The sequence below is a fragment of the Trichechus manatus genome, unplaced genomic scaffold (genome assembly GCF_000243295.1).
Source record: "Trichechus manatus latirostris isolate Lorelei unplaced genomic scaffold, TriManLat1.0 scaffold00086, whole genome shotgun sequence".
NCBI classification, from domain to species: domain Eukaryota; kingdom Metazoa; phylum Chordata; class Mammalia; order Sirenia; family Trichechidae; genus Trichechus; species Trichechus manatus.
In genome coordinates this window covers 8,783,411-8,798,085 of record NW_004444022.1, presented here as the reverse complement: position 1 = coordinate 8,798,085, position 14,675 = coordinate 8,783,411, and the positions used below count along the sequence as shown (strand labels likewise).

Below are 14,675 nucleotides of genomic sequence, written 5' to 3'. Positions count from 1 at the left end.
TCTGGTTTTTTTTGGCTGTAATTTTTATGGATGCAAATTGCCAGGCCTTTCTTCTGCAGCAACACACCTTTTATTCTTAAATTGTAATTTATACTGAAAATAGTTCCCACAGATCATCAAAGTCAATATACATGTCCTAGAATATACAATACATCATATGGAATGGATGTTGCACAGGAACATTTGCCTGACATGTTACTTTAATCCTAACTCTTGAAATTAGTACTTTTTTTCTTTGTTTTTCCATATTTTCTTAATTTTTGGTAATGAACATAGCATTGCTGACATCATTATTATAAAAATTACATTTTAAAATGGTACTTGAATGAGAATAGAAAGGTATTTATTTGCTAACATTGGGGGGTTTAAACAGCTGTAACATAACATGTGAGTCATAAAGATATTTTGAGCCAAAAGCAATAAACAGTTTAGCTGCCTGTTTCTGAAATTAATTGGATCCATGTTCTCCTAAAACAAAATCAGTGAACTACAAATGTTCCTTATTAGTCAGGGCTCTCATTTGCAGTTTATGGAAACCAGGGCTTCGAACCGGTTCAGTCATGGCTGATGAAGCAAAACTGGAATAGACACAAATTTTTTTAATTTGGGTGATCTGAAACCATAACCAGAATGGGAGAAATTATGGGTCGAGGCCCTGAAATGCAAGACTCAGAAGAGGCGTAGTAAGCCCTTTCAGGAGCCTGATGTGGGAGATTGAATTATTGCCGGGACTGAGGAGAGTGATATACATTCAAAGTGGTGCAGTCGGCTGCCATCTTTGAGCAGGACACTCTTGTTTCAGACTCTGCAAAATCTGACGGGCAAGAAGTTTGGTTACTATGCAACATGTGTGCTGCTCTTGTTTTCTAAGAGGGCGATTATTATTCTAGCTGGGCTTTAACCCATAATTGTTCCCATTCTGGTTATGGTTCCAGTTCACCCAAATTTTTAAAATTCGAGTCTGTTCTGGTGTCACTTCCTCAGTGCAGTGCAATAAATTACTTTTGTGTGTGGCCTTTCTAGCCACAGTCTTGTAACTCCCACCCAGGTGATTGGGCAGGACTGTGTGATAGGGTAATTGTGGTCTACCAAGGGGATTGGTCAGTTTTGCCTTAAAAGAGAGCCAGTTCCACAGCAGAGAGGGAAATCCCACTATCACCAAGGAAGAAGAGCCAGGAGCCAGCTTGTCCTTTGGACCTGGGATCCCTGCACTGGGAGGCTCCTGGGACCAGGAGACAGATAGCGAGCTGGAACCCTGAAGATGGTGAGAAGCAGTGGCAGGAGAGACCCGGCAGCAGGACACAGCACAGTGGGCTTTCCAGCCTATGGAGAGAGAAAGCTTGAGTGCCTTTGGGCAGAGGCCTAGGGCTAGGGAGAGGCATGCCTGCGAGCCCGGCTAGAAAGAGGCCATCCTGATGAAAGAACTGTATCCTTGAATGTTTCTGAGCCTGAACTGTAACCTGTTACTTCCCTAATAAACTCCATAATTGTGAGTATGGTCTGTGAGTTCTCTGTGGCCATTGCAATGAATCGTTGAACCCAGCAGAGAAGTAGAGAGTACTGTGACGTTTGGTGTCAGAATTAGTAAAGAAGCGTGGTCCCAACCACCTGGAGTAAAGGAGAATGAAGAACACCAAAGACTGAAGGAATGTATTAGCCCAAGAGACAGAAAGGGTCACATAAACCAGAGACTTCATCAGCCGGAGACCAGAAGAACTAGATGGTGCCTGGCTACCACCAATGACCGCCCTGACAGGGAACACAACAGAGAGTCCCAGATGGATCAGGAGAAAGGTGGGGTACAGAACTCAAATTCTAGTAAGAATACCAGACTTAATGGTCTGAATGAGACTGGAGGAACCCTGGAAAGCATGGCTCCCGGATTCTCTATCAGCCCAGAACTAAAAGAGTTTCTGAGGCCAACTCTTCAGACAGGGATTGGACTGGACTGTGGGACATAAAGTGATACTCATCAGGGGTGTGCCTCTTAGCTCATGTAGATACAGGAGACTAAATGGGCAGCTTCTGTCCAGAGGTGAGATGGGAAGGCAGAGAGGGTTAGGAGCTGGTTGAATGGACATGGGGAATCGGGTCGAAAGGAGTGTGCTGCCACATAGTATGGGGAGAGCAATTAGGGCCACATAACAATGTACGTATAAATGTTTGTATGGGAGACTAACTTGAGATGTAAACTTCATTTAAACTACAACAACAAACAAAATAAAAAAATTTAAACCCTCATTAAAAAAAAAAAAAAATTAATAAAGATGTGGAGATAGGAGGCTTGTCTGGCCTCTACCTCGTGACAGCCCAGCACTGTTGATCTTGGTTCTCCTCCCCCTTGTGAGGTTGGAGGAGGTCAGACACTGCTCCCAAGCTGTTTTTACACTTGGCCATGATTGAACCAAGAAGAACCAGTTCGAAGCCCCGATAGAAACCCAAGTCAAACTTATTAAAGCCGACTTACTGGTCAATGTTTGCAGTATCCTCAGACAAAATGGATCTGTATTCAGATGATGTTACCAGAAATCTGTCATCGCTTTGCTGTCATCATATATGTTGGTTGGCTTTTGTTTTTCCCCCATAATGGGGGTAGATCCAGGACTACATGTTCCCTACAGATTAGCATCTCAGAAAGAAAGGCATGCTCCCCTTTCATGTCTTTATCTCTAAAAGAACTCTTCTTTGGCCTGGCTTAAGTCATGCCTACTTCTTGGCCAACCATTATATCCAGGAAATGGGATTCTCTTGTTGGCCAGCCTGGCTATTGTGCCCACTCATAGAACTCTTTGTATTGCTAGAGACAGGCGGTTCCCAAAAGGAGAGAATGTACGGCAGAAAGAAAAATTCACTTTACTACCTTATTTTATTTTTATCCCACTGGGATGTTTTGGGCTACGTGTATGTTTGTTTCTCTTAAGAAAGAGTGATCTGTTTCTACCTAAGTATAGTTTAGTTAAAACCCACTGCAGCTGTCTGGCCTCCATTCTTCCTAGAAGAACCAAACCACCCCTTATTCAAACTTGCCCATTTAAGTTGACACCAATGTGATTAAGACTTCAATTGCTAGGTAAACTCCCGCAAGTGAGCGTTTCCAAAGGAAAGCCATTACTCTCCTTGAGGTAGGGTTTTAGAGCTTAGGGTTTTGATTAGGCATCACAAAATACTCGCCTAAAGCAGTTTGCTCTATCCTATTAGGCCAACAGTTTGTATTTCTAGTGACTTCCAATTTTTTTTTTATGCATATCCTCCTTGCTGTTTTATTTGGAAAACATTCTCTAAACTCTAGGAAAATAGTGTGTTATACTGTTATACACAAGGTCAAAACTGGCAGCCCACAGACTTGTTTTGTTTGGCTCCCACAGTTTTGGCCCATTAAAAACTGAAACGTCTGGAAAACTTGGGCCTGCATTTCTTCATGAAGTGAAAAGCTGAAGCTTTTGAATTCTACTTTTTTATAGTTATTCTACTCCTGATTTTCTTACATCATATTTTGCTGTTGTTAGTTGCCCTCGAGTTGATTCTGACTTATGGGGACCTAGCCCCATTTATTTGTGTTACCTGCCTGGCTCTGTAGCCTTTGAGTTTATGACCCTTAATGTATGCCCCTCTGGGCATAATGTGGAGAAGCAGTGTCCTTACAAACTGATAGAGGCAGGCCGTGCTTTTTGAAGGTTGTTTTTAAAAAAATAGCTATAGGGAAGCAAATGACTTGGATTGTCCTGATGTTTCTTGTGAACACAGTAGTGATTTATGATTTGTTAAACATGGAACAAAACTCGACTATAGTGGAATGGGGTTCCCAGAGAAAATAAGATTTAAATTGGAGTTTTGACAATCAGATTTTCATAGGTAGGGAGGGAAAGGGGGAGACATTTCAATAGATTTCAAGGTGCCCTGGGAGAATAGAGCAGTTTGGCTATCACTCAGGTTCTCCTTGGGGAGGAGCCGAAGGTGAAGCTGAAGTCGTAATGTGAAAGGCCTTCATAGCCAAGTTAAGGAGTTTTGATCCTGTGGGTCAGTTCAGTAGTAAATATTGGTTGAGCACCTTTTGTATTCCAGATATTGTGCTAGGTGTGGGGAGTAGAAAGATGAATTGGGCACAGTTAGGGTCTGTCTCGTGTGAGAGACAGACCGCAGCAGGTAATTTATGTAATGTGAAAAATAAGAAATGCAATTTGGGAACAACATAGCTATTATGACTGATTTGGTCTCTGTGTAGCACTTTACTGTAAATAAGGAACTTGCCCCCCTGATCTTCTACTAATAAGAGCGAGGACAGGAATTTGACATGTAAGTATCCAACCAAAATACAGTCAGCCCTCATTATTCACTGATTCCATATTTACAGCTCTTCGCCTTACTACAGTTTTTTTTTTAATAATATTTTCTTGTGCTTTTGATGAAAGTTTACACAGTGAAATAGATTCCCATTTAACAATTTCTACACAAATTGTTGACATTGGTTACATTTTTTCACAATGTGTCAACATTCTCATTGTTTCCATTCTGGTTGTTTCCCCTACTCACTAAAATTATTTGTAACCCCAAAACCAGTACTCGCTGGTTTTGCGCGCTCATGCGTCCATATGTGCAGGGTGATGAAAAATTTGAGTCACCTGATGTGCACGGTTCCAGCTGAGGTCAAACAAGGGACTGTCTACCTTCTTGTTTCAGCTCTTATACTGTGTGGTAAACAAGTTTTTTTGTGTGTGTGTGTGCACTGTATTTAATGCCACGTTTTTCACACTTTCGTGTTTTGTTGGTGATTTTGCTGTTCAGCGTGGCCCCCAAGCATAGAGCTGAAGTGCTGTCTAATGTTGCTAAGTGCAGAAGTCTGTAAGGTGCCTTACAGAGAAAATGTGTGTGTTCAGGAAGCTTTCAGTGTTGTTGGCCATGAGTTCAATGTTAATGAATCAACAGTCTGTATTAAATAAGGTATTTACACAGGTGTATTCACATTGTGATAAGTCATCAAGCTATACATTTTTGATCTGTGCATTTTTGTGTAACTAGTTATACTTCAGTTTGAAAGGTTATTTAAAACAAAAAAGTAATTCAGAGAGTACCCAGTGATGTGTGAAATTTTATAAGGACCCAAATATAAAGTTACATCTTCCTTATGATAATTTTGAAGAAATCCTTACCTTATAGTTGGTGATATGCATGTTGTCTTCCTGTCTGTCTCCCCTAATAGACTGAACTTTTTAGGGGCAGAGCCTATGTCCTCCTCTCTGCCTAGCAGAGTAGACTTTCACTGAATGTTTGTGGGATTCATGAAACATGTACTAATATGGAAAATGTATCCTGTTCTCAGGTTAAAAAAACAACCGAAGCCACCTTGCAGACAATTCAAGATATGGTTACCATTGAGGACTATGATGTTTCTGAATGTTTCCAGCACAGTCGCTCCACCGAGTCCGTGAAGTCTACTGTCTCTGAAACCTACCTGAGTAAGCCCAGCATCGCCAAGAGAAGAGCTAACCAGCAGGAAACCGAGCAGTTCTACTTCATGGTGCGCCTGTCGCTTCCTGAACCAGTCTTGACAGAGCCCAGATCTAGCGGTCCCAAATGCTGCTTCTGTAGGCGCATCAGAATCACCTGGGCCTCTTTATTAAAACATAGACTCCTGTCCACTCCCTGTCCCCCCAGAGTTCCTAACTTAGTATGTCTGGCATAGGGTTTAGGAATTAGTACCTTTTTCTTTTTTTTTTTAAACATCGTGTGGTGCGTTAGGTGAACGTTTACACAGGAAATAAGTTTTTCATTCAATAATTTATACACAAATTGTTCCGTGACATTGGTTGCAATCCCTGTAGTGTGTCAGCACTCTCCCCATATCCACCCTAGTTTCCCTGTTTCCATTCGTCCAGTTTCCCTGCCCCTTCCTGCCTTCTGGAAGGAATGTTGCCCTTTTGGTCTCGTATAGTTAATTGTTCTAAGGAGCACATTCCTTGTGGGTGTTATTGTTTATTTTATACGCCTGTCTATTATTTCAGTGAAAGGTGATCTCCAGGAGTGGCTTCAGTTCCAAGTTAGAAGGGGTATCTTAGGGCAGTAGTGTCAGGGGTTCCTCCTGTCTCTATTAGACCAGTAAGTCTGGTCTTTTTTACGAATTTGAATTTTGTTCTACATTTTTCTCCCACTCTAACTGGGACCTTGTATTGTGTTCCTGGTCAGAGCGGACGGTGGTGGTAGCCAGGCACCATCTAGTTCTCCTGGCCTCAGGCTAGTGGAGGCTGTGGTTTATGTGGCCATTAGTCCTTTGAACTAATTTCTTGTCTCTTTGGTTTTCTTCTCTCTCCTTTGCTCCAGGCAGAAAGAGACCAATAATTGTATCTTAGATGGTTGCTTGTAAGGTTTTAAGACCCTAGATGCTACTCACCAAAGTAGGATGTAGAACACTATCTTTATGGACTATGTTATGCCAATTGACCTAGATGTCCCCTGAGACTATGGTCCTTAGCCTTCTACCCCAGTAGCTCATTCCTGTAAAGTGTTTGGTTATATGTAAGAAGTTTCCATAATAGTGCTCCCATGTGCTCTATTATGCACACACCTATTTAGCATACATATCTACCTATGTATCCATTTGTAAATTATTTTGTTATTACTGTTGTTGCAGTATTGTATGTGTTATACTATTTACTATTTAAAAAAAAAAAAAAAAACCCTTGCTGTCGAGTCAATTCTTACTCAAAGAGACCCTATAAGACAAAGTAGAACTGTCCCATAGGGTTTCCAAGGAGCAGCTGGTGGATTCCAACTGTCAGCCTTTTGGTTAGCAGCCAAGCTCTTAACCACTGCATCACCAGGGTTATTTACTATGGTTACCCTTTATTCTTGCATACCTCTCTGTGTCTTCCATTGCCTTGGTCATGTTGTGCTGACTTCTCGCATATTGTGTATTGCCTTTCACTTCACCAAAATTAACAAATGTCTACTATGGTGTTGGCAAAGAATATTGAACATACCAGGACTTTCAGAAGAATGAACAAGTCTGCCTTGGAAGAAGTACATCCAGAAAGCTCCTTAGAAGCAAGGATGGTGAGAGACTTCACCTCACATACTTTAGACATGTTATCAGGGGGGACCAGTCCCTGGAGAAATACATCATGCTTGATAAAGTAGAGGGTCACCAAAAAAGAAGAAGGCCCTCAACGAGATGGATTGATACAATGGCTGCAACAATGGGCTCAAACATAGCAACGACTGTGAAAATGGTGCAGGACCAGGCAATGTTTCATTCTCTTGTGTTGCTGTGAGTCAGAACCGACTCGACAGCAGCTAACAACAACTATCGAGTTACTGATCCTCCTTCCCTCCCCCTCCCATCCCTGGTAACCATCAGAGAATGTTTCTTTCTGTGTGTAAACCTTTTCTTGACTTTTTGTAATAGTGGTCTCATACAATATTTGTCCTTTTGTGATTGACTTATTTCAGTCAGCATAATGTCCTCCAGATTCATCCATGTTGTGAAATGTTTTGTGGATTCGCCATTATTCTTTATCATTGCATAGTATTCCATTGTGTGTATGTACCACAGTTTATTTATCTATTCATCCATTGATGGGCGCTTAGACTGTTTCCATCTTTTGCTATTGTGAATATTGCTGCAATGAATATGAGTGTGCATATGTCTATTCGTGTGATGGCCCTTATTTCTCTAAGATATATACCTAGGAATGGGATTGCTGTATTGTATGGTATTTCTATCTCTAGCTTTTTAAGGAAGCACCATACCATTCTCCATAGTGGTTGTACCATTTTACATTTCCATCAACAGTGTATAAGAGTTCTAATCTCTGCACAACCTCCCCAGCATTTGTTGTTTTCTGTTTTTTTGATTAGTGCCAGTAATGATGGGGTGAGATAGTATCTCACTGTAGTTTTGATTTGCAACTCTCTAATAGAGTTGCTGAAGCCCCAGTGATGTCATGGTTAAGAGCTTGGCTGCTAACCAAAGGTTGGCAGTTCGAATCCACTCCTTGGAAACCCTAAGGGGCAGTTCTACTCTGTCCTATAGGGTTGCTATGAGTCGGAATCAACTCGATGGCAATGAGTTTGAATAGGGTCACTATGAGTGGGAATTGACTCGATGGCAACAGGTTTCGGTTTTAATGGCTAATGATCAAGAGCATTTCTTCATGTGTTACTCGCCTGAATGTCTTTGGTGAAGTGTCTGTTTATGTCCTTTGCCCCGATTTTAATTGGATTGTTTGTCTTTTTGTTGTTGATGTGTTGAAATTTTCTATAAATTTTAGAGATTGGACCTTTGTCACATATGCCATTGTCAAAATTTTTTTCCTGATCTGTAGGTTCTCTTTTTACTCTTTTGGAGAAGTCTTTTGATGAGCATAAGTATTTAGTTTTTAGGAGATCCCATTTACCAGGTTTATCTTCTGTTGTTTGTATATTTTTAGTGATGTTTGATAGTCTAATTTGTGCCATAAATTAGGGCCCCTAGATTGTCCCTATGTTTTCTTCCATGACCTTTATAGTTTTAGGTTTTACATTTAGATCTTTCATCCATTTTGAGTTAGTTTTTGTGTATGGTGTGAGGTATGGATCCTGTTTCATTTTTCTGCTTATGGATATCCAGTTTTGCTAGCATCATTTGTTAAAGAGACTATCTCTTCCCCCATTTAATGGACTTGGACTCTTTGTCAAAGATCAGCTGTCTGTAGGTGATGGTTTTACTTCTGGGTTCACATTTCTTTTCCATTGGTCTATGTGTCTGTCATTGTATCTGTTTTTACTACTGTGTCTGTATAGTAGGTTCTGAGATCCAGAAGTCTGAGGCATCCTACTTTGTTCTGTTTCAATAATGCTTTTTTATCCAGGGCCGCTTTCTTTTCCATATGAAGTTGGAGATTAGTTTTTCCATCTCATTATAGATGTTGTTGGAATTTGGATCATGATTGCATTATATCTATAGATCACTTTGGGTAATATCAACATTTTCACAATGTTAAGTCTTCCCATCCATGAACATGGTATGTTTTCCCATTCCTGTAGCTCTCTTTTGGTTTCTTGCAGTACTGTTTTGTAGTTTTCTTTGTGTAAGTCTTTTGTGCCCCTAGTTAGGTTTATTCCTAGATATTTTATCTTTTGGGGGGCTATTGTAAATGGTATTGTTTTCCTGATTTCCTTTTCAGAGTTATCTTTGTTAGTGTAGAGGAATCCAACTGACTTTTGTATGTTGATCTTGTACCCTACCACTTTGCTGAGTCTTTCTATTAGTTCCAGTAACTTTCTTGTGGAGTCTCTGGGATTTTCTATGTAAAGGATCATGTCATCTGTAGATATGGATAGATTTACTTACTTCTTCCTTAGCAGTGAATAAGAGTAGCATTAATGGGCACCCTTGTCTGGTTCCCATTCTCAAAGGGAATGTTTTCAGTCTCTCTCTGGTGAACATAATATTGACTTGGTTTTGTATGTTGTTGTTGTTGTTCTTAGGTGCAGTCGAGTCAGTTCCGACTCACAGTGACCATATGTACAACAGAATGAAACACTGCCCGGTCCTGTGCCATCTTCACAATCGTTGCTATGTTTGAGCCCATTGTTGAAGCCACTATATCAGTCCATCTCATAGAGGGTCTTCCTCTTTTTTGCCAAGCCTCTACTTTACCAAGCATGATGTTCTTCTCCAGGGACTGGTCCCTCCTGATAACATGTCCAAAGTATGTGAGACAAAGTCTCGCCATCCTCGCTTCTAAGGAGCATACTAGTTGTATTTCTTCCAAGATAGATTTGTTCGTTCTTCTGGTAGCCCATAGTGTATTCAGTATTTTTCGCCAACACCATAATTCAAAGGCATCAATTCTTCAGCCTTCTTTATTCATTGTCCATGCATATGAGACAGTTGAAACTACCATGGCTTCGGTCAGGTACACCTTAGTCCTCAAAGTGACATCTTTGGTTTTTAACACTTTAAAGAGGTCTTTTGCAGCAGATTTTCCTGATCCAATACATCGTTTGATTTCTTGACTGCTGTTTCTGTCGGCACTGATTGTGGATCCAAATAAAATGAAATCCTTGCTATGATGATTAAGGTTGTGTGTCAGCTTGGCTTGGCCATGATTCTCAGTGGTTTGGCAGTTATGATGTAGGTGGCAGTTGTATGATGTTGTAATCACTCTATGATGAGATTTGATATAATGTGATCACCTCCATGATGGGATCTGCTGTGAGTAGCCAGTCATTTGAAAGGGAGTTTCCTTGTGTGTGTGGCCTGCCTGCATCGAATATAAGTGGACATTTTGGCAAGGCTCCTGGACTTTTGCTCGCTGTGGATCCTGCAGCTGGCTCCTGTTTTTCTGACCTCCGGTTCTTGGGACTTGAGCTAGCAGCTTACCTGCAGTCTTGCCTACCAGTCTTCGGATTCATTGATCTTCGCAGACTGTGAGCAAGAGCCCTGCTCTCTGACATGCCGATCTTGGGTTTGCCAGCCCCTGCAGCTACGTGTATCAGGAGAAGCCTCTATTCTGACCCACAGACTTGGGATGTTCCAGCCTCTGCAACTGAGTGAGCCATTTCCTTGATATAAATCTCTTTATTTATATATTTATACACTTCACTGGTTTTTGCTTCTCTAGAAAAGCCAGCCTAAGACACTTGCTAACTTCGATATTTTCTGCATTTATCATGATGTTGCTTATTTGTCCAGTTGTGAGGATCTTTGTTTTCATTATGTTGAGATGTAATCAATACTGCAGGCTGTAGTCTTTGATCTTCATCAGTAAGTGCTTCAAGTTCTCTTTATTTTCAGCAAGTAAAGTTGTGTCATCTGCATATCACATGTCGTTAATGAGTCTTCCTCCAACCCTGATGGTGCGTTCTTCTTCGTGTAGTCTGGCTTCTCGGGTTATTTGTTCAGCGTACTGATTAAATAAGTATGGTGAAAGGTTACAATCCTAATACCTACCTTTTCTGATTTTACACCATGCACTGTCCCTTTGTTCTGTTCAGATGGCTGCCTCTTGCTCTATGTACAGGTTCCACATGAGCACAATTAAGTGTTCCAGAATTCCCATTCTTCGCAATGTTATCCATAATCTGTAATGATCCACACAGTTGAATGCCTTCGCATAGTCAGTAAAACACAAGTAAACATCTTTCTGGTATTCTCGGCTTTCTTCCAAGATCCATCTGACATCAGCAGTGATATCCCTCATTCCCTGTCCCCTTCTAAATCTGGCTTGAAATTTTTGGCAGTTCTCTATCAATGTACTGCTGCAACCATTTTTGAATTATCTTCAGCAAAATTGTACTTGCATGTGATATTATTCAATAATTTCTGCATTCTGTTGGATCACTTTTCTTTGGGATAGGCATATATATGGATCTCTTCCAGTCTGTTGGCCAGGTAACTGTCTTCCAGATTTCTTGGCATAAAAGAGTAAGCACTTCCAGCACTGCATCATTTGTTGAAACATCTCAGTTGGTATTCCATCAATTCCTGGAGTCTTATTTTTCACCAATGCCTTCAGTGCATCTTGAACTTCTTCCTTCCATACCATTGGTTCCTGATCATACGCTACCTCCTGAAATGGTTGAACATTGACCAGTTCTTTTTGTACAGTGGCTCTGTGTATACCATCCATCTTCTTTTGATGCTTCCTCAAAAGTTTGGCTTTGTATATATGCCCTTAAATATGTTGATGAATTTCTCTTCTATACCTCTTTTGCTGAGAGTTTTTATCAGGAAAGAGTGTTGAGTTTTATCAGATGCTTTTTCTGCATTGATTGAGATGATCATGTGATTATTTTCCTTTGTTTTATTTATGTGATGAATTGCGTTGATTGATTTTCTGATAGTGAACCATCCTTACATACCTGGTATGAATCCCACTTGTTCATGATGTACTATTTTTTTGATATGCTGTTGAATTCTGTTTGCTAGAATTTTGCTGAGAATTTTTGCATCTATATTCATGAGGCATATTTGTCTGTAATTTTTAGTGGTATCTTTGCCTGGCTTTGATATCAGGGTTATGCTGGCTTCATAGACTGATGAATTATGGAGTATTCCTTCCTTTTCTATGTTCTGGAATAGTTTGAGTAGAACTGGTGTCAACTCTTCTCTGAATGTTTGGTAAAATTCTCCTGTGAATCTGTCTAGGCGGGGGTTTTTTTTTAGGGGGAGTTTTTTTATGACCTATTTAATTTCTTCTTTTGTTATGGGTCTGTTCAAATTTTCTACCTCAGTTTGTTAATTTAGGTAGGTAGTGTGTTTCTGGAAATTTGTCCATTTCTTCTAGGTTTTAGAATTTGTTGGAGTACAATTTTTCCTAATACTCTGTTATGATCCTTTTTATCTCAGTTGGTTCTGTGTTAATGTCACCAGTCTCATTTCTTGTTTTGGTTATTTGTGTCTTCTGATTCTTTTCCTTTGTCATTTTGGCCAGTGGTTTGGCCAGTAGGATGGGGGCTCGGATTATGGTCCCCAGGTGGGCAGGGTGGCAGTTATATGGGGTTTCCCACCACTAATGATCAAGAGGATCAGGGGAAAAGGGAGCATGCTCTTCTGGTCACCAGATATGGGTGCCTGGGCACTTCCCGTTGGCTGTAGCCATCAGTCAGGACCTGGCCCTGACCAGCGGGACCTCCGGCTGACACTCTATGGATCTGTTACTTTGTGTGTGCCACCCACCCTAATGGTCAGGTACTGGTGCTAGTGAATATACCTGTCTCTGGATCCTAGCTCCCTCCATACTCTGTGTACTCCACAATTCCTGGAGCTCTTGCCCTCCTTCCTGTACTTTTCCTCTTTACGTTTGGATCATGTTCCACTAACGTTTCTTCAGTCTGGGTATATCTACACAGTTTCTCTGTTTTTTACTGGGAATTCCTGAAGTAGCCTTCCTGTGCTCCTTACCTGGGTTCACTACTGGCTTTGTCTCAAGATGGCCACGCTGTGCCCGGGAAGCTGGCAAGACACCTCCACTCCATATCACTCCTCTTTTGCTGCGTTCGTTCAATTTCTTCCAATCATTGTTCAGTTCAATTCTTTATCCTTCCTTTTGATGTTCAGGGTTTCAGGATTGTCATCCGTCTCTGTTTCACTTGGTTTCTCGGGTCTTTGCTATAAAGGGACAGCATGGTATGTCTGACTAAGCTACCGTCTTTGCTCCTCCCAAGAATTAGTACGTTTTTAAGAGCCCCTGGGTGGTGCAAACGGTTAATGCACTCAGCTGATAACTGAAAGGTTGGTGGTTGGAGTCCACCCTGAGGCGCCTTGGAAGAAAGACACCTAGTGATCTACTTCTGAAAAATCAGCCATTGAAAACCCTATGGATGATCTGACAGAGACTGGAGGAACCCCCAAAACTATGTACCCTGAGAACCCTGCGAAGTCAAAACTGAAGGCACTCCCGAAGTCCACCTTTCAGCCAAAGATTACACAGGCCTATAAAACACACGATAACATATGTGAGGCACATGCTTCTTAGTTAAGTCAAATATATGAGACCAAATGGGCAACACCTGCTCAAAAGCAAAGATGAGAAGGCAGGAAGGGACAGGAAAACTTGACAAATGGACATGGGGAACCCAGGGTGGAAAGGGGGAGAGTGCTGACACATTGCGGGGATTTCAACCAATGTCACAAAACAATCTGTGTATACATTTTTGGAAGAGAAACTAATTTGTGCTGTAAACTTCCACCTAAAGCACAATAAGATTAATAAAATAAATAAAACAATAGCTGAGAGTGTTTTGGAACAGACCAATCAGTTTTAAAAGTCCTGGGAATAAAACTAAATCTGTGACAACCACAGACACAACCCAAATGGATCATTCTAAGGCAGACCCAGTTTGGGAATATCAGGGATGTCAGGGAAAAAAGAAAACCCTATGGAGCACAGTTCTACTCTGACACACATGGGGTTGCCACAAGTCAGGATCTACGCCACAGCAACTGATTAGTGTTTTAAAAGCTCCTCTGGTAATTCTGATATGCAGTCAGGTTTAGATAGGACTGCTCTAAAACAGTGCTTCTCAAACATTAATGTGCATACAGGGGAGCTTGCTAAAATGTAGGTTCTGATTTCAATAGATCTGGGAGGGAGGAACCTGAGAGTCTGCATCTCTACTAGGCTCCCCAGTGATGGTGATGCTGCTGGTCTGCAGACCATACTTTGTGTAGCCTCCAAGCTGTCCACTTTGAGTAGCAAGGGTTTAGGATCTAAAAGATAGAAGTGGCTGGATTTTAGATATCCCATGGGAAGTTCCTTGATACTGAATAATAAAAAATAACTAAAAATTCATCTTTCCTTTTGCAGAAACTCAGAGAATATTTGGAAGGCAGTAATCTCATCACAAAACTTCAAGCTAAACATGACTTGCTGCAGAGGACCCTTGGAGAAGGTCAGTTATTTGGAATAGATGGGAAGATGATGTGAATTATATATTCTGAAGAGTGAGGATCAGGTGTTTGTGTTTTTAAGAAGCGGAGTACACTATATGTTTAGATTTGGTTTTATCTGTGTCTGCAATAATCCAGTTCTCCCTGGAACTATTTTCTTTTTAAGCTTGGTGCTAACCTTGAGGAGGAATAGTGAAATCTAGGGAAGGCTGAAAAGCCAACACAGAGCACCTGAGGAGGATCCTTAGAGCACGGCGCTACTAATGGTAGAAAGCGCTGAGGGAGCCGCACCTGCTTCCATCTG

At 41.1% G+C, this 14,675-nt stretch overlaps 1 protein-coding gene across 2 annotated transcripts in view; it reads left to right on the top strand.

The window, feature by feature from the left end:
• Positions 1 to 14,675, top strand: part of SRGAP1 (SLIT-ROBO Rho GTPase activating protein 1) — a 331,342-nt gene that overhangs the window by 260,785 nt on the left and 55,882 nt on the right. For both annotated transcript variants that reach the window (XM_004381554.3, XM_023736114.1), the window contains exons 9-10: positions 5,318 to 5,515; positions 14,289 to 14,373. In XM_004381554.3, coding sequence (XP_004381611.1) covers positions 5,318 to 5,515; positions 14,289 to 14,373 — 283 coding nt within the window. The remainder of the gene's footprint in view (positions 1 to 5,317; positions 5,516 to 14,288; positions 14,374 to 14,675) is intronic.